The sequence below is a fragment of the Bubalus bubalis genome, chromosome X (assembly GCF_019923935.1).
Source record: "Bubalus bubalis isolate 160015118507 breed Murrah chromosome X, NDDB_SH_1, whole genome shotgun sequence".
NCBI lineage: Eukaryota > Metazoa > Chordata > Mammalia > Artiodactyla > Bovidae > Bubalus > Bubalus bubalis.
This window is the reverse complement of record NC_059181.1, coordinates 142,992,438-143,018,225: the sequence shown is the minus strand read 5'-3', so window position 1 is coordinate 143,018,225 and position 25,788 is coordinate 142,992,438. Positions and strand designations below refer to the sequence as shown.

At 46.1% G+C, this 25,788-nt stretch overlaps 1 protein-coding gene across 1 annotated transcript; it reads right to left on the bottom strand.

Moving 5' to 3' along the window:
* Positions 1-4,027: 4,027 nt before the first annotated feature.
* Positions 4,028-14,912, bottom strand: FHL1 (four and a half LIM domains 1). Its single transcript, XM_044937381.2, is given in 8 exon segments — positions 4,028-4,662; positions 5,017-5,049; positions 5,051-5,217; positions 5,786-5,972; positions 6,401-6,570; positions 7,159-7,333; positions 7,490-7,671; positions 14,757-14,912. Coding segments are annotated over 8 exon segments (1,020 nt in total). The 5' UTR covers positions 14,779-14,912; the 3' UTR covers positions 4,028-4,578.
* Positions 14,913-25,788: the final 10,876 nt, after the last annotated feature.

Below are 25,788 nucleotides of genomic sequence, written 5' to 3'. Positions count from 1 at the left end.
GTTGCTTTTGACAGTCTGCGCATGTGCTCTGGCAGTCACTGTGCTCCGTTGCCCGTACGTGACATCACTTCAGGACATCCCTGTTACTGTGTGTGGCCAAACCGCCGTTTGGATCTGCCCGTAAATGTTTAGCTTCTACTCTGGAAACATGTTCCACTCCACTGGGTTTTGTGTTGGGCAAAGGGGCGGTCCTTGTTTATCCCTGATCTGTGGCATCTGGTGCTTTGAGAAGAGTGGCAGCCGTTGCCCACTTGGCATTCCGTGCCGGGCCATGCACTAGGATTGTTGAACCAGGGCATTCCTTGGTATGCACGCAACCTAAAACACCAATATAGCACCCTCCTGGCAGCTCTGAGGTGTTGACACTGACCCAGCCTCCACACTTGCCATAGGCTGGTGTCCTCTGGGGATACGCCGATCACCTCACGTTTCCCTTGCTCTCTGGAGAACCTCTTGGTGCCCACTCCCCTGAGCAATAGGCCCCTGGCCTCTCCCAGGGGCACCCCTCTCCCCTCCCTAGTGTGCAGTGAAGCCTTGCAACAGTTGCAATCCCCAACAACCACAAAAATGCAGTAAGGACACTGGAAAGGATGCTGGACAAGTCTGAAGACCTGAATCCCAGCTGAGGTGGCTGCAGGCCCACTGGGTGACTGCACACGTCATGGACCTCTGAGCCCTCTGCTGTGGCAAGTTGGAGGCTGGGCTCCAATCACTGAAGGCTTTCAGTTCTCAGGAGTCACTGACTCCCTGCGGCAGGAGCTAGAGGGTTGAGAAATGGGCATGGAACTGTAGCAGCAGCTGGTGCCAAGAAGCACAAGCCTGAAGCATGTCTTACCAGGGAATATCCAATAGGTCCACCCCCACCCCCACTGTTCCACAGGCCTGGTTGGTTGCAGACCACTTTGACCTCCGTCTCCCTTCCCACCAGTCTACTTTTGACTGTTCCTGGATAGGCTTGTCTCATAATTTCTCAGACTGTTGTAATAACCGTCGTTACATGTTCTATATGCCAGGTACTTTAGAGGCATCATTTTAAACCCTCACAACAACCCTGTGAAGTGTGGGTATTCATTTTTACCTAGGACACAGATTCGTGGAGGTGGATATTGATTCAACGTTACACAACTAGAAAGAGGAAGATCTGGTGCTCAAATTCAAGTCTGACTCTAAAAGTCTTTTGGCTTTTGTGGTGGGTAATACACTATCTTTGGTGCTAGAGATAAAAATAATTGCTAATGTTTGTTGAATGGTTTTCTTGGATGTTGCTTTTCTTACATGCCAGTCGGTTGCCATGCTTAATAAATAAGCATTTGTATAACCATGTAATGTGCCTGTGACTCTGCAAGGTAGGAATTCTGTCTTGTTTCACAGGCGAGGAAGCCAGCTCAGAGAAGTTAGGTGACCTGCCCGAGGCCTCCTACTTAGGAAGTGGCAGTGCAGCCGGGATTGGAATCCAGGCAGTATGGCTGCAGAATTGACCTTGTTACCGAAAAGTAGATTATGTTCTTGATACTCTGATCCCCTTCATGATGAGGGAGAAGAGGGTTCTCGGCTGAAAATTCTGTAGCTAGAATTTCCCCTCCTTCGTCCTGAGTCTTAGGTTGTCATTGTTACAATTGACTACTGAGCACTGAGCGTGATGCTTCCCTCGTTGTGATGTAGTGGACAGTGTTCTCCCCTATGACAAGGCAGTGTCATAAGCCTTATAGCCTGGGCTAGAGGTGTGCCCAGGGGTGTGTGTGACCTTCAGTTTTCTCACGTGGAAAATTGGGGCATGAGTGCCAGTGTTGGCTGTGAAGACTTGGTATAATTGTATAAGGTGCTTTTCAAGTGTTAAGCAATATCTGGGGGCCCAATGTTGGCAGGCCTGTTGCTGGGGGACAAAGGTGGAGCCTGGGAATGGCAGGAAGGGTGGAGGGGGCTACAGGTGATCTCAGGCAGGGTTGTGCAGTCGAGTCGTACAGCTTTTTCTCCGCAGAGCTCTTTAGCCTTGGCATAGGCCAGGGTTTTGCATGCCGAGTGGGATGGGAAGCAAAGGGTGACGGGATTGAGGACGACAAGATGGGGTCAGTGATAGGGTGGAGCATCTCGGGGAGGTGAAGATGGAGAAGGGCTGAGAGGTAATTGAGCCATCAGTGGACCGGAGAGCTAAAAACTAGTTCAGTGAGATGAAGAGAGAACAGGAAGGGAGGGAATGCCATCAGAGATGCAGGTCCCAGTGCCACGAAGGCCTAGGATTTCCCTGTGCCAAAGCAGCAGAGGTGGGGGCACTTGTGTCAGGGTTTCCCCCTGGGGCCCCCGCCCTTGCCACTGCCATCACCCAGCTCCTTTAGGAAGCAGAGGGCCACCATCTCAACTCCCCACCTCACCCCTACTTCTTGGGGCCCCAGGAGATGACCCAATCGACTCTTAGAAACAGAGTTGAAATGATTTTAACTGCTAATTTCTCTAGGGAAACACACAAGAGGCTGTTCTCCATTCATAGAAATAACTTGCTACAAACAGGTCTTGATTCATAACGTGGCAAATGCTAGCTTCAAACATGTTCTGTCCTTTCACTACCCCGGGTGTGAGAGTTCCTCCAGAGACCTCCGCCTTTAGCCGAAATGTCCGTCCACCTGAGGAGCCTGCAGCAGACACCTGTGTCACTGGGCCTCCGGCACCATCCTGAAACGACTACGTGTTGTGGGCAGGTTGGATGCCCCAAGAACCGGAGCCTCGGGGTGTGGTCATGAGCCATGATCTAGAAGCTACCTCTACCTCTGTCCACACCATCTCCACCTCCCCGACCCGAGACAGGGGCCCCAGTGAGCAGTCTCCCAAATGACTGGTGTGCTTGAGCAAGATCACCTTCTTCTGAAGGTTTGGCAGTGGAGCGGCCGCTGAGGCACAGCAGGGCTCCACAGGGCACAGAGAAGGGCAGTCAGAGCATAGACGGGATGACTTCTCGACACACTTCAGCTGCAGTTCCCTTGCTGGCCGACCCCCTGGTCAACGGAAAGCAATGTGCTCTTTTTAAGGTGATCAACATCTGGGAAATGTTATTTGGGGTCCGAGTGGGGTTTTTCATTGTTATCGTTCTTAACTGGATCCAAGTGCTCTTATGGGTTTCTTGTATCTTGTTTATAATTCATGTAATTGAACTGAACTGAGTACGTCCTTGAAGGAAGGAAAAGTCATTCAGGTTTCTGGATCTGCCGTATCACCTTAGAACAATTCCACCCAGCAGAATTAGAAGTCAGGAGGCAAGTTATTTATATGCTGCTTTATTTCTGTAAGGATACACGGAACCGTTAGATGATCATTGCTAATGACAAAATGTAGAAATGAGGCATCGGCTTCTCTAACCACTCCTACGAGAATGTTAATATGCATCATCATTACATGTGTACTCTTGATATCATCTCATTATACTATGTAATATAACATTGTAGCTAGAATACAGTAATAGGGGATCCTGCGACTCAGGTGAGCACTGCGTGGAACTCTGGTTCTGCCTGTGGGCACAGTGGCCTCCATGCTCCCCTAGAGCCAGCTAAGCTCTGGAGGAACAGTCCTCAGAATCACAAGAGAAGGGAATTGGCAGGCCTGGTTAACACACCGACACAGAGCAGACAAGTACTATGTTACAAGGGATTCCACTCGTCACTGCTGGGAAATGTCATATCCGTGTCAATGACAGTTCTGGCGCCTGTTCACCTACCCCTCTTGAGTTTTATGGTTACTTCTGTAGGATGAATTCAAAACTGTAGGAACGTATAAGGGGGCTAAAATATTCTCATGCAAGTCTCCAAACCCATAAACTATGCTGCTATTAATTAAAACAAAGGAATTATTAATTAAAAAAAAAGATAAAAGGACAGCTGGGTTAGTTTTGTTAAGCTTCCAAAAGTATTCGCTGTGATGACGTTCTTCTGAAACAGGCTCGTTTTCTCAGATCTGCCTACATTTTCCAAATCACCTGCACATTCCATGCTTGAAAGTAGGAACGCTCAGAAAACACGCCACACAGGGAAATCAAACGTTGTAAACCATGCATTTCAGTAAGTTCTTTCTGCTCACAGAACAGGGTGAGCAGCTGAGTTGGAGCAGCCGCTGCAACTCTTGTGTCGTGTGATGACAATGTGGGTCCCAGCTGAGCCACAAGAGGTATCTCAGTGGGGCTTTATCTCTTAGGCTTCTTGCTTACATCACTAAGCAGCTACATGGTCAGCGCTTTTCTGCTCTATGATAAACATGCAGAAGAATCAATCTACCTAAGTATTTATTTCCTAATTGCAGCCATAGAGAAATAAACTTTGCTGCAGGCTTGCTTTTTGCTAAATCCTAATATGATCACTGTGTGCCCTTAACTCAAGTAGTAACTGTAAAATGGGAGAAAAGACAGAAGGAGCGACTCTGAAGAGGTGAAAGGCCGCTCTTGCCCTATGGGTGGTGCCAGGCAGAGGGCAAGGACACAAGGAACAAGACTCAAATTCCATTTTACAGGACAGGAGCCCCTGTCACTTTACAGCTTTTTGGCACAGTCGGGGCAATACACTTGATCCTGATGGAAAACAAAGCACTTGTTGGCCAGATTCACGGAGCATTTTTTGCAGTGGAAGCAGTAGTCGTGCCAGGATTGTCCTTCATAGGCCACCACACTGGAGCCTTTACCAAACCCTGTGGAGGAAACAGAAGCAGACAAGAGCGACAGCTGAGTGGACACAGGTGGCAGCCAGGCTGCCGCCTTGCCCATTCATGGAGCCGACAAGCACGCAGGCTGCATCCGCCTGGCGCCCGGCCCCCCGCTCCACCGCGCACTGTCCCCCACGCCGCCGGGACCTGAGAAGATGCCAGAGCTCCGCCGAGGGCCCCCTGCTCTCCAGAACCCACATCCCCAGCCACCGCCATCGCCCTGTGACTGACGCGCACCGACCTCCCAGCACAACCAGTTTCTTTGATTTAGGTCAGGGCCATGGCATCAAAGTGGCCACCAGGAGGCAAACTTGGGCTGTTTGTGGGGTGTGCACTTACCGGGCCTCGAGGAGCTGCTAAGCTTCGATTTTTTTCTATAAAGAACCACCACCCACGAGGGACAAGTCCTCTCTCCACCCGGATGCCTGCCCCGGAGGTTGGCGCTGGGAAACAGGGTGAGAGGCAAGCGTTTCCCGTGGCACACTGGGGGCTTCCTAGCTTTAGAGACTGGGTGGCTCACTCTTGACACAGTCCTTTTCCCTGAGGATGGCAAAAGTCTTCTCAAATGTACATTTCAAGGCTCCCCGGGAGATGGGAAAATTGGAGGCGGGGGGGAGAGGGCCCAGGGCACGTGGACCGCGGCCGCGAGATGAGGAATGAAGTGATTAGCTCGGCTCCTGATCGCAAAAGAACTGCCCACCAGCACCTCTGAGCTAGCCTTCCGCTACGGGGTGTTCTCATCCCAGCTTCTCACGCTCTGGCCTCCCCCCTCCCCGCCTCCCCCACCCAAGCTCACCGTGCTCCTCTCCCCCGCCTCCCCCCAGCACCCCCCGCTCCGCGCAGTGCCTGCCCGTGGCCGTGGGTCCTAGGCTCGTGATCTCCGGCAGCAGCGTAAGTCAGCAGTAGTCGTGAGTGTTCTGTGTTGCAAAGGCTAACCTGGCCTGGGGGAGAATCCAAACTACTTGGGGGCCTTTGGGACCACAATGGCAGGGGGAGAGGGGCATTCTTTCGGGCCTTTGTGGATGAAACCGACGACGTAGGAAAATGAGAGATGGTTACCATGCGCAAAACCTAGCCTGGCAGACTTAGCAAGGACTCTTTAGCCTACCAGTGATTGGGTTCTTGCATCCAGCACACTTCTTGGCCACAAAGTTCTTGTAGCAATCCACGCAGTAATACTGGTCCTCCACAGCGGTGAAACGCTGCCCAGCCAGCTTCTTAGAGCAGGTAACACACACAAAGCACTCGGCATGCCAGGGCTGATCCTGGTAAGTGATTCCTCCAGATGTGATGGCCTAGACCAGGGAGTGTAGCACCGGATTCAGATTCAACAACCATTTTGTTGAATGCCTACTACGTGCCAGGCACTGTGCTGGGCGCTCTGGTTTATAGTATCTCATTGAATCACCACAACGGCCATGAGAGGCAGGTGCTATTATTATCCGCCAGTTACAGATGAAGACACTGAGGCTCAGAGAAGATGAGCCCCTGTGCAAGGTTACTACATAGCAACTGGGTGCAGGAGGCCGGCCTCCAGAGCCAGCGTGCCCTTGGACAGCCTCCCTTGGCCTGGGCGCTGCTTTCTACTACCACAGTCTCCTCATCTGTAAAACGAGAATGACAATTCCTACGTCACAGGGCTGTCGTGAGGATGGAATGGGAGAGTGTGTGTGCCAGTGCTCTGCAAACTGTCAAACACTGCTAGAACTCCCTTGACACGCACCTTGTTGCATTTCACGCAGTGCTTGGCAAACTTGGCCTCATGGCAAGTCACGCAGTAGAAGTCCTCCCCTTTAGGGAAGAAGCTTCCTGTCCCAATGACTTGCTTGCAGTTGCTGCAGGTGAAGCAGTCTTTGTGCCAGACAGTGCCCTTGTATTCCACGTTCTGATCTCCTGTGGGGGGGGGGAAGCGAAGGGGTAGCCCCACTGGCAGTGCCCTGCAGGGGGCTGCATCCACTCGGGGTGCGGCCTGGGCCCTCCAGAGTGGATGGAATGCAGGCCCTGCAGTGCTTGGCCCCATGCGGGGAGTTCTCCACCATGTCCTGCATGTGGTCATGCCCACCCAGACTCGCAGGAAGGGAACCCCGGCCGTAGTGATTTAGGGTCAGATGCCTGAATCCCCACTCCCCCACCCCCATGGCCTTTGTGGATACAGAGATGCAATGTGACCCGGAATTACACCTTAAGGAAGAAGCATGCTTCGATCACTTACTATCCCAAATGAGAAAGCGCTACATACTTTTCACTTCCTTCTCTTGCCACAGACAGTTCTCTCCAGTGTTCTTTTAGCTGCCAGGTGTGTGCGTGTGTGCAAGCATATATGTGTACACATATATTCAGGTATATATATGCGTGCATATATACGCTGAACTCCAGCATCAGCTCCCCGCGGCTCCAGCCCCATCCCCGCAAGCAACCCCTTGCCACGTCTGCCCTCAGGGCCTCCTCCCTGGCTGCCCCGGGGCTGAGTGTGGCTGGTACCTGCTACAATGGGCTTGAGGCAGCCCTTGCACTTGGGGTTGTCCTCCCGAGTGGTGCACTTGTTGCACAGGATCTTGTTGTCCTTGGCCACGAAGGTCTCACTGGCCAAGGGCTGGAGGCACTTAGAGCAGCGGAAGCAGGTGTCGTGCCAGTAGCGGTTCTTGTAGTGCACCTCCTGGGAACCGAGCAGTAGCCGGGCATGGTAAGCAAGACCTCCCACAAGACCACACAGTCCCCCCGCCCCCCTGCCCAGAGCCCAAGCAGAAGGGCCAGGGCCCCATCCACATCCCCCCCCCGGCCCCGCCCGCCTGCCCCCCACAGCCGCCACTGCCTTGGAGTCGGCGCCGATGGGCTTGCGGCACTCCACACACGTGTTGGCGCAGAACTTGTCGAAGCACTTGAGGCAGCAGTGGTGGCCGTCCTTCTGCACGTACTTCTTCCCCTGCAGGTTGTCTCTGCAGTAGTGGCAGTTGAACTTCTCAGCCACGGTGCCTACTTTATAGCTGGAAGGACCTGTGAGGGGTGAACGGGAGGGACAAAGAGCCAAGGGTTAGGCTGGAGAGTGTGCCTGAGGGGCTCCAGGGAGGCCACCCCGGGACCCAGGCAACAGGCACCTCACCAAGATACCCGCGACAAAAGCATCCTGCCATGAGTCCCTGGCACCCTGAAGGGGGGGTGCGGTTGGTGAGCGAGGGCAGGGCTGGGATGGGCAGGCTGGAGAGGGGAGGCTGGTCTACACCAAAGGACATGCTGCTCTGGGTCGAGTCTGCAGGTGGCAGCTCGTGGGCTCCCCCTTCACAGGAAGGAGGTGCCCAGATCCTCACTAGAGACCCAACCAGGAGCCCCGTCACCCTCCCCAACTTTCTCAGCACAGAGAGTATCATCTGGAGGCCCCACTCTCCTGGCTACAAAGCTCAGTTCCTCTGAACAAAAACTTACTGCTGACTCTGGACCACGCTAGGCATGGAAGCAATACTTAGTCATTTGGTTTAAATGTCTGCATTTATTTTAAACATGCCAGAGCACTTTTTAATCCCTACAAAGATCCTAAAGAATTATTACAAGCTACTTGACTAACTTTTGAAGCCCAAGCATTCAGGCAAAAGAGGACTTATTAAAATGGCATCTCCATAGGTACCAGCCAGTTTTGCAAGTGAAAACGATCTGTCACAGTGACGTTTGGTTTTGAGATGAGCCAAAATCAAATTCCCCTTCATTAGAGCATGAGAAGATCAATATGGTTAATAAACTATACGATTTAGGACATTTGCTTTTTAAAAAAAAAAAAATTGCAACTGTAAAGTATAATCTGGGCGAAAAAGACTTTTAAAAGATTTTAAGTTGATTATTCCAAGAACCCCTTCCACTTTGTTCCTATGAACAACTCCCCTTGCCCCCTCCCCACCCCAAAGTCACAGCCCATAAAAAGCACTCTGAATCTTGCTACTTAAAAGATATCAAATGTGAGTTTCTATTAGCTCCCAACTTTTGTAAGCATATGCTAATTTCTTCCTCTCTCCCTGAAAAAGAAATTTACACTGGTAAATAGACAATGATTATTTACTTTGCCCAGGAAACACAAAAACAGACACTATTTTCTCCAGCTACCCACAAACATGGTTACTGGGTGAGCCAACATCCCAGGACTAATTTAGAGAGAAAGGAGGGAAGAGGAACGAGCACTTGCCTGGTACTCACCGTAGCTCTTCCGCTAACTGAACAGCCCCAGACTCCCACTTTGGGTCCCATTCCCAGTTTTTTTTTTTTTTTTTTTTTTTTTTAATACAAACACATGTCCACGTTGTTTGGATCCTGTTGCCGCAGGCAACCAAACAGCAGAGTGAGCTAAGGAAACCACACCCTGTGTCTGAGCAGCGCCAGGGAAGGCAGTGAACTCTCACTCAGAACCAGCAGCCTCCAGACAAGGGCGGGTGCTCGTCTCCCCCGCCCACCCACCCCGACCCCATCAGTTACAGCTCCCACAGACAGACCCTCCTCTCCAGACACCTGATGACTGAAGTCAAGGAGTGACATTCTTCTATGAAGACAAGGGCTTGGGACAGTTGTGTCACAGTTCAGAGATTTGAGACCCGAGAAAAGTTCTTACTGGTGCTTTCCCCCCAAAAGAAAACTGGGGTGCCCCCCTACATAACTGGGTTAGAAAGGAAAAGCAGAGCCATGATGAAACCAGGTCTATCTCCTTGAACCACACATTGCGTACTTAAGGGAGCTTTTAACTCTCTTCAGCCCCTGTGTACATGGGACAGAGTGCCTGTCACAGGGACAGAATGTTGACAATCGCTCTCCTTAATTCATTCTTGTTGGCCTTTCACATGCCACATAAAATCCTTGTCTTATTAGCTTTTCCATATTGAAATTGTACACTCAACAAAGATTTACTTTCTTGTTAAGAGCTTCATGGAGAAACCAAATAAATCTCCAGTAACAGTAAGCGCCAGGAAATTAAATTATCAGTGGCTCCTAAATGCCATTTGGCAGGTAATCTGAATTTGTAAGATTAGACGGCGCTGGCTTCCTGTGTGGCTAGTAACCATGGCGGATTTAGTCCTTCACAGACTATCTTCTTGGACCATATTTGAAGATCCCTCCTTCTCTCTTACCAAAGTCTATAGAAGTCTGAACCCAACTCATTTTAATATATATCACTCTCTTTTGATATCATCCAAAATAGAAATGGATTCTAATATTTCTATCCCAGAGTACCATACACAGACCCACCTAAAGGCTGGGTCTATCTCGTGGTATTTCTGAGTCCTACCTTTATTGTAAAAATACAGAAATTCATGTCATACCAAAAAAGACTACCAGAAAACACAGTGAATTCTATGTAGAGGTTTTTGAGAGAAGGAAAACCACTGTGGTCCACAGTACCATAAGATCTTACCTGCCAAGCCCTTCCCAGCTTAAAACCACATACTTTCAAATAACTATTTTACCAATGCCAAGTTCTTCACTGGTTAATTTTCACAGTTCTGGAACATGACTTGCTCAGAGTTTCTAGGCACCCAATGAACTAATCCATAATCCATGGCTCAGCAATGAACACGGCAGAACAAGAGTATGTTGAAAACAGACTCTGCCAGTGAAACTGTTCACACCTACAGTACGTGGTTGTCAACCAAGCAGAAGGAAAATTCAGTGAATCAACCCCTGGTTAATGGAACCACTAAGTTTCTCAAGTCCGACCACTTGGTGTTTTTGAATCCCTGCTATAGGCATTACTTTTTCTTCTTGTAGGATGAAAAGTCCAGGGTTATTTCATATGTCCCGCCACAGTATACTTAAGAGAGTTTGTATCCAGATGGAGTGACAGATTTCAAAGGGCATACCCTTTTAGAACAATTTCCACAGCTGACTTGAGCCTTTTTCATGTGTGTGGAAACACTTATTTGTCAAGATAAAATAGGCACTTCTAGGAATGCAAGCTTTATTGCCTAATAAGTAAACAGGCTGGAATACTTGAAGCATGTTAACAATGTCGATGTCAAATTCATGAACTTTAGTACTTTTCTGCAATAAATCCAAATAAGTGGAACTTGGGCAACCTGAATGAGATTACCTCGTGTTTTTCTAACTTTATGATTATTTGGTCAAAAACCATTTTAAACCTTCATACAGAATACTTAGGTAGAAGTTGGGGTAATACATTCCTGCTGCAGAAATAGTTACCACAACAGAACTCTGCATAAAATATGGATAATGTGCACAAGAGCAAAATATTGTTACTACTTGTCATCAAATAGATCAACAACTCTAAGAAAATGGCTTATAAATGACAATGCAGAGACAGACAGAAGTTCCTAAAAGACAGCAAACACTCTGATCTGTGGGCTCCACCAAAATGATCCACCGTGAAGATCTGACTTTATGAGAGAAAATCTCTACACTTTCCTTTTTTCCCCTTTGCTAGAAATAAGAGACTAGAGGGAAAAAATGGTGAAAATGGCATTTTTATCTCCTCTTTAATCTTAGTGAATGAGATCCACTTAGGCGTTTAGCTCTTAGGGAACAATTTTCTACCTCCTTAGCAATTTCTAAGTTTGTGAAATACAAAACCTTTTAACCTTCCAAAATTTCCAGATCTCTCTGCCTTGGCCTGTTGCTATTATCAGGAAAGGGCAGGTCATCAGTCAAAAGATGAAACACTGGATACATAACATTAGAACAATCTTTTCCTTCAAGGTTGCCTGTCCCTGTCCAGAACATGTGTGCCCCAGGGGAGATCTCTGACTAATCTTACTTCACAGTGTGGCCCTCACCCCTGTGTGCTAGTGAGGTTCCTCTATCACAGGAACGATTGCAAGTACACTAGCAGCCCTGGAGACCCGATCCAGGGCCCGGGCGACGTGGGTCCCACAGTTCGTGCCTATGGATTGAGTGGAGGTGAGTTATCACTGTTCAGCTTTTAAAACCTCTTTTATTAAAAACATTTAATAACAAATATTTCTGTTTTAGAAAATCAAGGGACTGCTCATGGGACTCTAAGGTGCTGATGTCTAGGTGACAGTCCTTTATAGACTCAGCCACTTGGAATGCAGCTAGAAATGTGACTGGGTGATCAAATTTTAGTATTTATTCCAAGATGGTAGCCTAACTTTCTCGCTATGCCTGCTTCAAGAGACAAATCATTTTTCACTTAATAAACAAGCTTCCTCTTTCAGAAAATTCCTGAGCTATATCCAACATGCTAAGAGGGCCCTATATAAACCTCAGTATCTCAATAAAAAGTTTGGGCTTTCAATTTAATTATGTACACATACAAGAAATACAACATTACACAACATTTGTTTACTATAAACCTCTCATTAGAGAAGATACAATTTGTATTTAATAATCTTGTTTCTGTTTTATACATATTCTCTCAGGGATTTCTTGCTAATCTGCATTCTCCCCCTCCTGCCCAAGTGGCCCACAATAAGAATATCTAAGGAAAAAGTGAATATTATGACTAGGTAGCATTTTTCTAACTATGTGCTTTCCACGAGTGGCATAATATACAGTATAAACAATGAACAGCAACTCAAATGGGGAAAAAATGTAGGTTATTTCTGGTCTGTTAATTGCTAAGTCCAGGACAGGATATTAGTCACTCCATGTATAAATGCTGGCTTCTAAAGAAAGAGTATACTGCTTTCCTGAGAACATTCAACAGAGCGAAGCCTCAGCTGGTGAAAGGGAGGCTTATGCAGCAGCCACACCTGCACACCTGGAGGTGCCCCCCACGCGGGGCGGGCTCCTGAGGCACCACTGAGAAGTGGGCTTTCAGAGAATTTCACAGACAATTCCAAAGTCATTTTTACCCTACAAACAGACCACGTTCAGGAGGCCTGCCTGCAATTTCTCTTTCGGCTCATTGGTCACAGGTAACCCAGTTTAGATGACACCTGGGATCGGGGGGGGGGGGGCTGTGTAGAGACGATCCAATGAAGCATTCCATGCCCCCGAACCTTCCCTGGGCAGATCCTCTCCCAGAACTGCTCTGTTCTGACACAGAGCTTTTCTGAACGTCGCACACAATACGTGCAGCACATTCTGCCTTCCACACCGGAGAGAAAGACCCGCTGACCTGGCAGCCAACAGAACGTGTGTTTTCCGTTTCTCTAGTTGTAGCAAAGTAGCAGGCGGCCGTTTGGTAGTCATTCAAAGTACAAAACGTTCAGTCTCACCCTTGAACAAGGTTTCTCACTACCACTTTCCTGTGATTTCTGGAAGCCAGTTCACTGGGTCTTCTCCCCTTGCCCACTGTTCCCTTTATATTCCGGCCTAGAAAGGGAGCTACATGATTTCACTGCCCTCCCATCTGCCCCATCTGCAACTTTAAAGGCCAAAGGGTAAGGAATGAAACCTGCAGAACTTTGCAAACGGTAAGTATTGAATACAAAAGCATCAGTTCTTGTCCTTGAAAGGTCCTCTCAGTATGTGGATGGTCCCTAAAAATGGATTAAGATCCATCCAGTCATCAGAGCCTCTACTCTGTCCACACAAAGTCCTTTTCAGGGCACTATGGGGCTTCTTTCTGTGAGCACTTCTTTCTCAACTGCTTTCACAGACCTATGAACCTAATGCAACAGAAGATGAGTTCTGATTAAAATAAACTATTAAAATAGTTCCTGATTTAAAAAATCATCTAGACGGTGTCAGTAGTTTGTCCAGTCAGAGTTAGAGCCTTCAGATTTACATAAAAGCAATGTCAGGATTTGGTGCCATTTAAAAACCCAAGGTTGGGTGTGTTATAAACGTGTCACCTTTGAAATATATTTCCCTATTCTGTCATTTAATTAGTAAATAAAACAGGGAGTTACTCTACCAGTTAACACATGTTCAAGGTCCACTGGAACAACTGCTACAGCTGACTAGTTTGTCTACACCCAAAGAAAGTGTATGCTGGCCACTTACCACAATCTCAGGCGTGTGGTGCCATGTTTGTAAAGGGGCTCCTGGGGGTGGGGAGAAAAACAGACTGCTCTTGAACACTCGGGAACAAGGAAGACATTGCATGCTGATTCCCTAAAGCAGTGCATTCTATTATAGTGTATTTGTTTTAAATACCAAAAGAGAAGTTTAAAAGTATTTCCATTGTTTAAATATTGACAGTCAATTACAAGTTTTCAAAAATGTCTTTTCCAAAAGACTGCCACTGATAATTACTTTGCCCCTTAATCTGAGAGCTGGGAGATGGCACAAAGTGCCTGGTTGCTAAGAAAGGGAACTGTTACTTAGGCAGAAGGCAACAGAACCACAGTGACGTTCCTGGCTTTGCAGGAGAGAGAGGCAGCAGGCTAACTCCAGAAAACTGGGCTTTCTGGGGAAACTGGCCCCCCTTCAGGTCTTTGGCTCTATCTCGGGAGTCCTGTCCATGGCCAAAGGGCTTTCTCAATGTCAGGAAAACTCTCATTGTAATGATAATGATGCTCCAGAGGTTCTGAAGCTTTGACCCCTTTTCTGATGGGAACAGTTAATAATCTACGTGTATACCTGTGGCGGATTCTTGTTGATATATGGCAAAACCAGTACAATATTGTAAAGTTAAAAAAAAAAATCTACATGTCATATCAAAAGTATCATAGCTGTTTCTTCGGGAAGACTCAAAACACAGCTCAGAAAAGAAGGTATGGTTAAGTCAGTATGGACTTTCTTAGTTATAAATCTTCCTCCTTCCAGCTCTGTATCTGATTGACCTTTTCCAAATACTTTAAATTCGATTTATAGCACTGTCAAGATGAAGATTTGTGTCTTATAAATAACAACAAAAAAATCCTGATAACAAAGAAAACCTCCTTCCTCACACAGTCTCCTCCAGCTTCATAAGATGTCCTGGAAACTGTACGATATAGTAGTATATTTATGTATTAAAAAATAAACTACTCAAACTGATGATTTTACTTGAGTAAGAATAATCTTTTGTCTTGAAAACAGCAGTTAAAGAAGGCAAGGACAGAACAGAGATGAGTTAGACTTATTTACTATTTAGACAAGACTAAAATAATTTCATCGAAAAGTATCTTTTAGACCAATGATGGATTCAGTGCCTGAATAAAACTGTGCTTGCTAGAAGATAAAGAATATGAAGCTTTTACCTGAGTGTCTATGGGAAGCCATGGCTCAGACACCAAGTTCAGGAGCAGCACCTACGCCAGTCTTCCCTCGAGCCCAGCTGATAAGGCTGCGGCTCAGTTGTGAACATACATTTAAGGGGAAGTGGCTAACACAAAAATAACCAAGAGCAGATGGCCCACCCCTCCCCAGAGATCACAACCTTAATCCCACTAGAAAATTCTTAACCATTTTAGGTGATCCAAGGGAGAAGAATAGGACCCAGTAAAAATACCAAACACTACATATAAATACCTGTGGGGCTACTCAGCATCCAAATTAGCTCCAGAGCCAGAGAGGCCACATAGAAAGTGATCCCTGTACCGGAATAAAATTTAGACTCAGCCCTGGCATACCTTAACGCTGAGCCACCCTCATTAATCCACTTTATATGCCTAAAGAGCTTGCACTTGGTCTTCTGGAGAGTTTGTGTGCTGTTAATGATAAAAGTAACTATAAGAGATAAACTTCTGTTACCAGTATAATTAAAAGGGATTAGACATGAAGAATATACAGATCAAGGGCATTATCTCTGTCCTCCTTGGTCTGCACTAGAGATCAGCAGAATACTGAAGAGGGCAATTCTAGCCACATATCTCCTTAGTGTCAGCGTGGGGCAGGAGGGAGCGGCATACACACATATATACCTACTATGTACGCCAAGGAAGAGACACTGTCCTATAAACAAAATCTCTTGCTTTTCACTGCCAGGGACAGTAGTAGAAATAAGGACAAAAACATGGCGTCCTAGCACGCTCTAATGGCTTCACGGGCCAGACGCTGGCTGGAGGCTGGTCACTGGGATGGAGCTCCAGGAGGAGCTGAGGTCCTGAGGATGGCCTGTGAGTCTGTCCCCCACCTTTGTCCTGACCCTTCTCTGGCTTCATCCCTGCCCCTCCTCAGCCTCATGCCCTCCAGACACACCCCACTTCAGATCCCCACAGCCATTCCCTCAGCACAGAGCCTCTCATGGCTGCTCCTCTGCTTCCTTCAAGGCTTTGCTCCAAGGCCCTTTTGCAGTGTCATCTTCTTTGGCCACCCTGTTTAAAAGAGCAACCATGCTCCCCACCCCACTCTCCCTACTCTCTTCCCCAATTTGCTCCCCATGAAAGCTGTGTGTTGAAAAAGTGAAATTAAAGATGAGAAGCATTAATCAAGGCACATATGAAACGGAGACATAGTCCCACCTGGATTCCTAAAAAGTGGCCTTAGCCATTGAAGTTTAAGAAAAGGAGATAACCGTCACTCTGGGTCATGCCACGTCTCATCTAGTGCTTGTCACTGGTTTCACCCTATTCACACATCCCCTCCGCAGCCCCTCCTTCCTCCCCACAGGCTGAGGGCCGGGGTCATGCTTTACTTGGCTTCCTGTTCCCAGATCCCACAGGTAAGCAATACATGCTTCATGATGAATGAACCAATGGGTTTCGTGGTTCTTATGCTCTTCAAATGTTTAAAGAGAAGTTTTTCTAAAAGTTAGCAAAAACTATCAATAATTCCTAGTTGGCTGTCAAATGACATGATGGTACAGGCAGATTTATTACACATTAGTGTCAAAAAAAAAAAAAAAAAAGCCCGGGGAAAGAGAGGAAGTGACATTGCCCTCCCGCCATGCCTCCACAGCCTCCTTATCTCAGCTGATTGCATTCTGGCAGGGAGACTGACCAGGCTGAACTATGCCGCACCCCTAATACAAACTCAAACTTTTCACTCAGAGGAAATGCTCTTATTTTATCAGATGATTAACCTTTACAAGCTCTAAATTTTCGATTTTAGTGAGGTGTATTTTTAGGTAGAGCTAAGGTATTTTTAAATGTCTGTCTGGCCTGCTCTGAACAATAAGCTCAGAGGCCCAGGCACTGGGCCCCCAGGACCTTGGGCAAGAAGAGTAATTCCTTTATCCGCCTGATCCTCATCAAAGGTGGCAACACAATACAGACAGACCAAGAGCCATATAAAATAAGCAAATACACCTAAATCTCTTTTGCCTGAAACACAAGAAAAAACACAGAAGCAAGAGAACTGCTTTCTGACCATTCATTAGTCAACTCCAACAAGCCAGAGTGAGCTGGGAACTCGGGCAATGACAACAGCATTTATGTCGCAGTTTACACCAAGGAGGTGAACTCTGCCTTCTTAAAAAATTCATGAGGTATGACCACCATCTGCTTTGACATCTGTCCCCACTGCCCATGTCCTCAAGTCACAAAGCTACAACTTTCACAAAACCAAAACAGAGAAGGCCTTTTGCTGGGTGAAAATCAATTTCTCAGTAAGAAGAGCAGGTGGTTCGGTGGTTCAGAAACCTTGGCGGTTACTCAGCGTCTGAGCCACCTTTGTTACATATTAACAGCATGATGTGTGCCAACATCCTTAACAATCACTGCCCTGTTTACAAAGCACCTTCATGTACTGTTGGTGGAGCTGGTTGGTGTTTGATGAACAAATCTCTTTAGTGTCTGAAGGCCACGTTTCAGGCCTTTCAGCCTCACCTGCTCCAGCAAACATCAGGATGATTTTTTGGTGAGTGCTGGGTATCACAACGTCTAAGTCTCCTCTCACAGGAGAACCCGAGAACCATTTCAGAGGTTAGCTACACACTCCTGTCATCCAACCACTCTGCATTTACATTTAACCTACCTTTGGCTCCAGCTATAGATAATACCACCCCATCCATTCATTGATTTTATAACACTTCCTGAACACGTGTCTCACTGCACAGTGCAAAATATTTTGCTGGTCACAAAGAATGAGAGACAGCCCTTCCTTTGCAGTGTACCAAGATCAACATACAGATGACTAGCAGGCCAGGCGTGGCACGCTGAGTACGACAAGACAGATGGAAAAGTGGTATCAAGATTTATCACAGTCAGAGATCACATCGGGTTTGGGGACTGGACAAGGCTAGATGGCTGTGGTGATATGCGCCCTGGTCCCTGAAGAATGGGGGAGACTGCAGCGCACAGAGAAGGGGAGGGAGCATTCCAAGAAAGGGGACAGTGTGAGCAAAAGTATGAGAAGACTGAGGCACGCTCCAGAGGCAGAATGCAGCCCAGAGTGGGCGGGAGCGTATAGCCAAGGGAGCCATAGTACACACCGCCTCTCTTCCTTACTCACTCCAGAAGCAGGGAGGGGCTCTGACAGGGAACGGTGGTTCTCCCCTGAGATGTCAGGAGGACAACCTGCATGAAAGCGCCCTGGGCAGTGGGCATGGAGAGGAGAGCTGAAAGGGCCACTGTGGCCCAGGACTGAAAGGACAGCTTAGGTGCACTGCATGGGAGAGGTCACCGCCCTTCTGAGGTCATTCGTGATTCTGGGTGATCAGGGAATTGATGGGGCACTTGGGAGGCAGAGCCAGTGTAGGGAAGAGTGGAGCTTTATAACAAGGTTCTTCTGAGATGTCAACAACTAAGCCCCTTTAATGGGTTCCCACATGTCAAGCTGAGAGAGAAATAGGGATGAGGGTAAGGTCGGGTGGAATCATGTTCATGGGGATTCTCACCCTGCAATCGAACCTCAGAATCTCTACCTCACAAACAACTCTGGGAGGATCAAACTTCCAAAGTTCAAAGGGGTGCAACCTAAGAGTCAAACATGGCAAATTCAGTGACCCAGTTGGCCCACACCTTGGGAGTTCCTCACTCACAGCTTGGCTTGTGGTGACCCTTCTCCCTTTACCGTAGTTTTCTTTTACTGAAGAAATCGGAAAACTTACTCAGGTTTAGCTACTTGGCCGTGAGTCCAGCCAGAGACAACAGGCTGATAACAACCTGAAATGGAGTATTTGTGAACCTATCACTACTTTCCCCTTAATTTTTCTCTTCCATTCTTCTCCTCATGCCTGCTGCTAAGACATTAATACACTGCAAGTTTTAACTTTGTCAGGCTCCCCAGTCCCTCTGCCAACAATTTTCCCGAGCGACTCCAACCGTGAGATTAAGGCACCCAGTCATGCTCTGAGACATGGTGTGATTCAATGCTGCACTCTCCAGAGTATTTCTTGTCCTAAGTGCTCTTGCCAGAAAAAGGCCAGGACAACTTCTGCCATCTCATGTTCCTGTCAATCTTTAGGGTGAGAAGAGTACTTTTTCTTACTGACAAGCCAAATTTTGCAAAGTCACTGCTTCAGTGTCACAACCGGTCAAAGAATAAAACAAGGGGACCCCCAGAACCATACAAGGGGCAATTATATCAGGTAAGATCCAAATGAAAGTGAACCTGGAATTTTTCCTCCCCAAAGGGGAAGCTTTCGCTCAAGAAAGGGTGGCTATCAAAGGGGAAGATCTGTTACAAGTGAGATAAAATACATGGAACCAAAGACCCTGGCACCAGCAGAGCACCCTGAAAATGTTCATTCACTCCTGCGAAGGCCTGTTCATTTCACAGTTCACCAGGGCTCAGAAAATTTCCGTGTAAGACTCACAGATCAAGCATTTCAACACGTGCCATGGCCTCTGCCATTTGATTTTTGAAAATGTCACTCCATGATTAGTAACAGTTTTAAATGTCTCCTGTCCCCAAAGTCTGCCCCTTCCCATACTGCTCCTACATTCTCACCAAGATGTAGGAACTATCCTAACCACATCCCAGAGATGTTTCTGTGGCCTTCTAACCAGAAATCACCATCAGGACAACAGTGAAGAAATGACTTTCAAAGCGAGCCACTATGATGATCTCAGATTTAAATATATATATATTTGAAGTGTCACTTAAAAGAGGAAATAAAGAGGAAGTGAGAAAAATCAGAAAGAGTTTTAGAAGGAAATATAGAATACAAACACAGAGTTTTGATTAGAGGAAAATGAACACTTCATGAAACTGAGAAGCTCGTAAGGACAAATCTTTGTCATATTTTAGGTGTTAAAATTCTCTTCCAGTCTATTTCTACCAGCCACTTGTGATCTGTTTTAGTTCCATGTTGCCATGTGCCATGACTCAAAACACCCGTTCAATCATGCTAAGTCCTGGCATTTACCAAGCCCCCACCTGTTATGGACATTTCAAGCCTTTGATAGATGCTTGAGAGCTAAACATTCCATGAACCTAGCCTATAATTTAGCCAGCTGATTAATATATGTAACAGGAAAGAACAGCAAATCAAATAAGCTTCCATCTCCTTACTCTTAACTCTGCTACATGGGACCAGAGGTGTGATCATAATACCTTATGAGCCCTGCTTCAGGGTGTGATATCTTCACTAGTAACATACAACCTGTCTTCAGGCATCAAAGGACTGGAATAACTCCAAGCCTTCATTCTGCATCGGTGCTTTCAACTCCCAAGAGGGGAAGCCCCACAATTCAGGGTAGAAGTTGCAAACACGAGTGGTTCTCTGGAGTTGGTCATGGTGCCCAGAAGTGAGTGTGAGAGCACAGGGGCACGACAGGCATCCAGCCATGATCTGGGCATCACTCAGGAAGTTTAGAGTTTGTCAGGCAATAGGGCCAGATGGGGTTCTAGAAGACTGAAAGCCTCACTTGGCGGCCAGCACACAAACAGAATGATGGTGACATGAGGTCCAGCCAACACAGCCCGAGAAGGAGTCCACAGCTAGAGCGGCAGAAGCCACCACAGGTCACACACTCGGGAAGCCTCCATCACGTCTGCCTCAAACCCCAAACCTTCTTGTTAGTTTTCCAGGGGGTATGTTAATCAAAGAGAACAAGCATATGAATACAGACTGAATGTAAACAAGACCAGGTTGTCAGAGGCAGGAAAACCCAAGCGAATGATGATGGCGATCACTGTACTCAAGGACTCAGAGATGAAATGGTTCAGACCGCACCGTAACTATTTTGGAAGGTTTCCACAAAAGAAAATCAAGTCTCAATTTTATATGAGATTGTTTGAGCAAGTAACGTTGTTCTAAGACAAATAACATAGAATTTTCCCTGAGTTTAATATGGGGTTATGTTTTATAAAGTTTCAAAGGAATACAGCATAGAAGCTAAGAGCATGGGCTGTGGAGCCAGAATGTCTAGAACTGACTCTTGCCTCCTCCACCACTTAGTGGTTGTCTGCGAGCACGTATTAGTTAACTTCTCTGTGACTCTGCTGATCTTTAAAATGGAGGTAACAAGAGTACCTAACCTTAACAGGGCTGTCATGAAAAATGAAGCAGTAAATACTGGCAACATTTAGAACAGCGGTTAGCACACAGCAAGTACAACCTATTTTTATTTATTCAATTTCACTCTAAAAATATGGATGTTCCAAGAAGCAAATTCCTGCAAAAGAGGAATGTATCTTCAATTCACAGGGGATATGTGGAAAAAAAGATAAGAACTCAGAATCTTGGCCAAGAGCCCAGCTGCAAGGATTTTGGGCCCAAGAATGACTGGGGCCACCAAGAGCAATTCTGAAAGTCCTAGGAATTCAGAGAAATCAGTCTTTGGCAGCAAGACCATCCAGGGGGAGAACTGTCCCTCCCATATTTTCAAGGAGGTTTACAGATGACAGAAACCTTTGGAGATTGAAACTCTGCTCTTTTAATCCTCTAGTGAAAAGACAGGACCTACTAGATCTAGGTCCCCTGCTCAGTCTTGGGCTGGGGAAGGATCTTCCCCACGTCCCTCTTACATGTAAGGGCCTAGTGAGCCCAGTGGATGATCAGACCTTCTTACATGATCAAAAAGGCCTTGCTTTGATGAGGCGAATTAATGAGGTATGCTCCCTGTGGCTCACACCTCTGATCTTCAGTTTGCCTATGAAGATGAACAAGAAGAGGCTGCCTGTACTCCAGGAACCATAGCTTAGTCTTGGATCATGTGAGTTCATTCAGAATAGAATGCCAAGGACATGCATCTGAAGACGTGGTCTTCTTAGGCCACTTACAAGATGAGGTAAGGCTGCTTGTGGGGAGACTTCACCTGAGTGAGCACACGCAGGCCGAAGGTCTCAGAAGTGGCAGAGCTGAGACTGTGCCTTGTCTAACCCATCCCTGAGCCAGGATACACTGTGGTCACCCTGCTGTGCCCAACCCAAGATGAGCTCAGGTGTAAGCACCTGGAGTGCGGAAGACTGACAGGAGACTGTTCTCTGACCAACCCATGGACAGGCTGATGCTGCGATGGCAACGGCCCAGCACCTATGAACACTTGGTGACTATGGGAAGAGAGGTCACACTGTCAGGTCCACCAATCCTACCCCAGAGCCCCAGAGCTAAGCCCCTCCTATTAGGAAGGGCTTCTCAAACCTTGTGACTCAACATGACCCGGAGAACCCAAGGAAGTGGTGGCTCAGTGGCTCACTGAGGAGGCAGGCTACGGGCAGTGGTTGCCCTGAGGTCAGCTGTGAGGAGAGGAAGGGCAGACTTCTCCAAAGATTCTGAGGCTTCTTTGAAACCTCCCATCACTTTCTCTCTTAGTGGCAGGGAGTAGGGAATGCCTGCAGCCACCATTTCTCAATCCCTTATAACTGAAAATCCTTTCTTTGGTAATTTTGCTTAAAATTCTATCAACCAGGACTTCATCGAGTTAACAATGTTCCACTAGAAAGCAGAAAATTCACTGGTGGGTATTAGTGAAAGTAGCTAAGGATATGAAGTTTTTCAGTGTTATCAGCAATGCTACGTAAAATATTTTACAACAGAAAGATTTCTTTGGTGCAAACTTAAAAGTTTCTTGTTTTATATGTTCACAGTGACTCAAAGTTTCCACGTTCATGACTTCACCAAGTTGTTTTTTATTTTATTTACTGAGATACTATTTACACAGCATAAAATTAACCATTTTAAAAGTGTACACTTCAGTGGGTTTTAGTATATTCATAAAGTGGTGCAACCATTACCCTTATCTAATTCCAGAACATTTTTATCACCCCCTATTCCCTCTCTTCCCAGCCCCTGGCAACCACTAATCTACTTTCTGTTTCTGGGGATTTGGCTATTTGGGTATTTTCATATAAATGGAATCATATGATGTGTGACCAAAAATTTTGTGGCTGCTTTCTTTCACTTAGCATGTTTTCAAGGCTCTTGCGTGTTGTGGATGTTTAAGTACTTCATTCCTTTTTATTGCTGAATGATACCCTATTGTCTGGATATCCTGCTGCTGCTGCTGCTGCTAAGTCGCTTCAGTCGTGTCCGACTCTGTGCGACCCCATAGAAGGCAGCCTACCAGGCTCCCCTGTCCCTGGGATTCTCCAGGCAAGAGTACTGGAGTGGGCTGCCATTTCCTTCTCCAATGCATGAAAGTGAAAAGTGAAAGTGAAGTCGCTCAGTCGTGTCCGACTCTTAGCGACCCCATGGACTGCAGCCCACCAGGCTCCTCCATCCATGGGATTCTCCAGGCAAGAGTACTGGAGTGAGGTGCCATTGCCTTCTCCTACAGTCTGTTTATTCATTCTTTGACCAGTTGATGGACATGAACTGCTTCTATTTTTTAGCTATTATGAATGCTGCTGCTGTGAACGTTGTTTCTGCATGTGGATTTATTTTCTTTTTTAAATACATATTGAGACAAAAAGGTAGAAGAGAGTATATAGTGAAAATTCCTTTCCCCTGCCTGTTCCAGACACCTATTCCCCTTTCTCCATCAGGAACCAATGATACTGGTATCTTATGTTTCCTGAGATACTGGGCATATGAAACACAGACAGCCATGTACATGTTTTCTTTTTAAAAAACCTAACAATGATACACTACACATACTCTTCTACACCTTACCTTTCCTATTCAATATATCTTAGAGTTTTCATGTTAGTACTTCAAGAGCCTTGACTTTTGTAACATGTATATGGTATTCAGCTGTGAAGATGGACCACAATTTATAGTTCATTATGGATAGACATATAAGTTATTTCAAGTCTATTATTACAAACACTGATGTAAGAGATATGTAAAGTTTAAAATGATGGGATGTATTAACTAAAAAAGTCGGTGAGTTTGATCAGACTGCCTTTCTCTAATACCAAGGGTCAACTTGCACTAAAAGAAGCAGCATTGTGATTTACAAGGAAAGAGAAAGGAAAAGGCTGAAGAGATCTCAAGTGGATCAGGCAGCACCCACCAAAGCTTACTGAAACGGCAGATTATTTTTGTTCAGGCAAAGAAGATACCACTTGGAAATCCCATGCCAACTACGTTAAGGTTACCCTCAGCTAATAAGCCACCCAGACAGGAAGTGGTTTTGATTCCAAGTTGAGTGCTCTTTGCACCAAACCACAATGCTTGGCCAATGAGTTACTAGACAATAAACTGAGTCAAACACTTATCCTGACAACATACACACGTGCTCATCGCAGTGCAGTGCCGCACCGTGAGGCACCGGGGACAACCAAGATGTGATCCCTCGAGACTGAGGAGGCGCCTAGTGTTCATCAACTCTTTAGGCAGAAAAGGTATAAAGTATATATGGTATTTGACTTTCACAGGTGCACGTTCTCTTCTTTATCTACTGAACAAAATAAAAGGTGGCTTCTCAGTTGGGGAGAAGCTGGACTGGAGCCAGCTAAGCTGGGCACAGGGCCTCCTAGGCCAGCGGACGGGCACAGGAGCCCATGCTCAGCACTGCGCCAGAGCCGGTGTGGCTGAGTCACACGGCTGACCTTCACCTTGCCCGCCCGGAGGGCAACACTGCACACCTTCCTTATGGAAACCTGTCAGGGATTTTCCAGTTCTGCATCAGAGCTCTAAATGGACCCTGTGAGTGTTCCTTTTGTAAAGCAGAAGAGCAACTTAGTGTCTATTATCTCAAAAGTCAGTCTTTTCTGAAATGGGCACTTGCTTTTTTAAATTTCACTTTAGAAGCCAGGCGACTCCCGCTCTGTCACTGACTTAACCAACTTATATTGTTCCTCCCTGTTTCTTTGACAAGCAAGAAAAAGAAATCTCCCTCCCACTCCCACTCCAATCTCACAGTGAACATTTACAAAATTAACTCTTTGGGTTTCAGGAAAAGGGGTTAATGCTTATAAATCAGCATAATATATGCAACTGGTTAAAACATACGTCTACCAGTGATTTTTGTTAGATGTTAAAACAGGGATCCTCAGTCATGGTGTTGTGGCAGGTCAGTGTAGAGGGCCAGGAGTATACTAAAAATCACAAAAACAAACTAATTTTAATTCTCTTCAAGCTGTCTACTCATTTAAGGTCATAAATAAATGCTAAAATATGTTATATAAATGACTACACTGGACAAGGGAGTGGACAGAGAAAAGATGAATTCAGGAACTGTGGAAAAGGACGTTTACTTTGGAAAGTTTGTAGCAAGTGCAAAATCAATTACAAATTATGTTTGTCAAAGTAATTGAAGACATTATAAAAGTTAAATTCATTTTTAGCTTCCATTTAATGCACAGAACAGTGAACATTTGGTTGGCTTCATTGTTTTGTAACTCAATGAATGGGCAATAGACATGGAATCAAAAACCCCGTTTACCTGATCACAAACCAATTTAATTTTTCTTCCTAATCAATAAAATGGGGACATGAATACCTGACCTGCCTTCCCTATAGGATTGTTTAAAGAACCAAATTAAACCCTGTGTGTCCAAGTACTATATGAACTGAAAAGTAGTATAAAAAAATCTGGAAAAGAAAAATATATATAAAAATCAGGCTTTGGATCTAAGTAGATAGTGTCTTTTAATTTTTCAAGTGGATTTCATTTTTCACACGACTTAACACAATTTCATAGTAAACACACACACATTTATATACCACTAAAATCTAGTAGCAGAACACTGCGAAAGGACTGGCAAGGATTCTCTTTCTCTCATGTTAGCCCAAAACTTCCAAGGATACAGAATTTAGAAAACAGGCATACGAGTATTCTAGTTTTCCTTAGGGTCTAATTATTTAATCCTCTTGCTATTTCGTTAATATCTGATTCTTTGCAAAGGCACAAGCAGCAGGAACAAATATATAATAAACAAGTTCCACACAATCTTGGTTCTTTGCTTTGATCTAAAAATCAAAAGCATACTCCTCTGCCTATTTGTAGAGGGTAATTTTAAGTTGCTTTAAGTATGGTTTATCCTTCATTCTTTACAAAGAGAACAACTTGGAAAGCT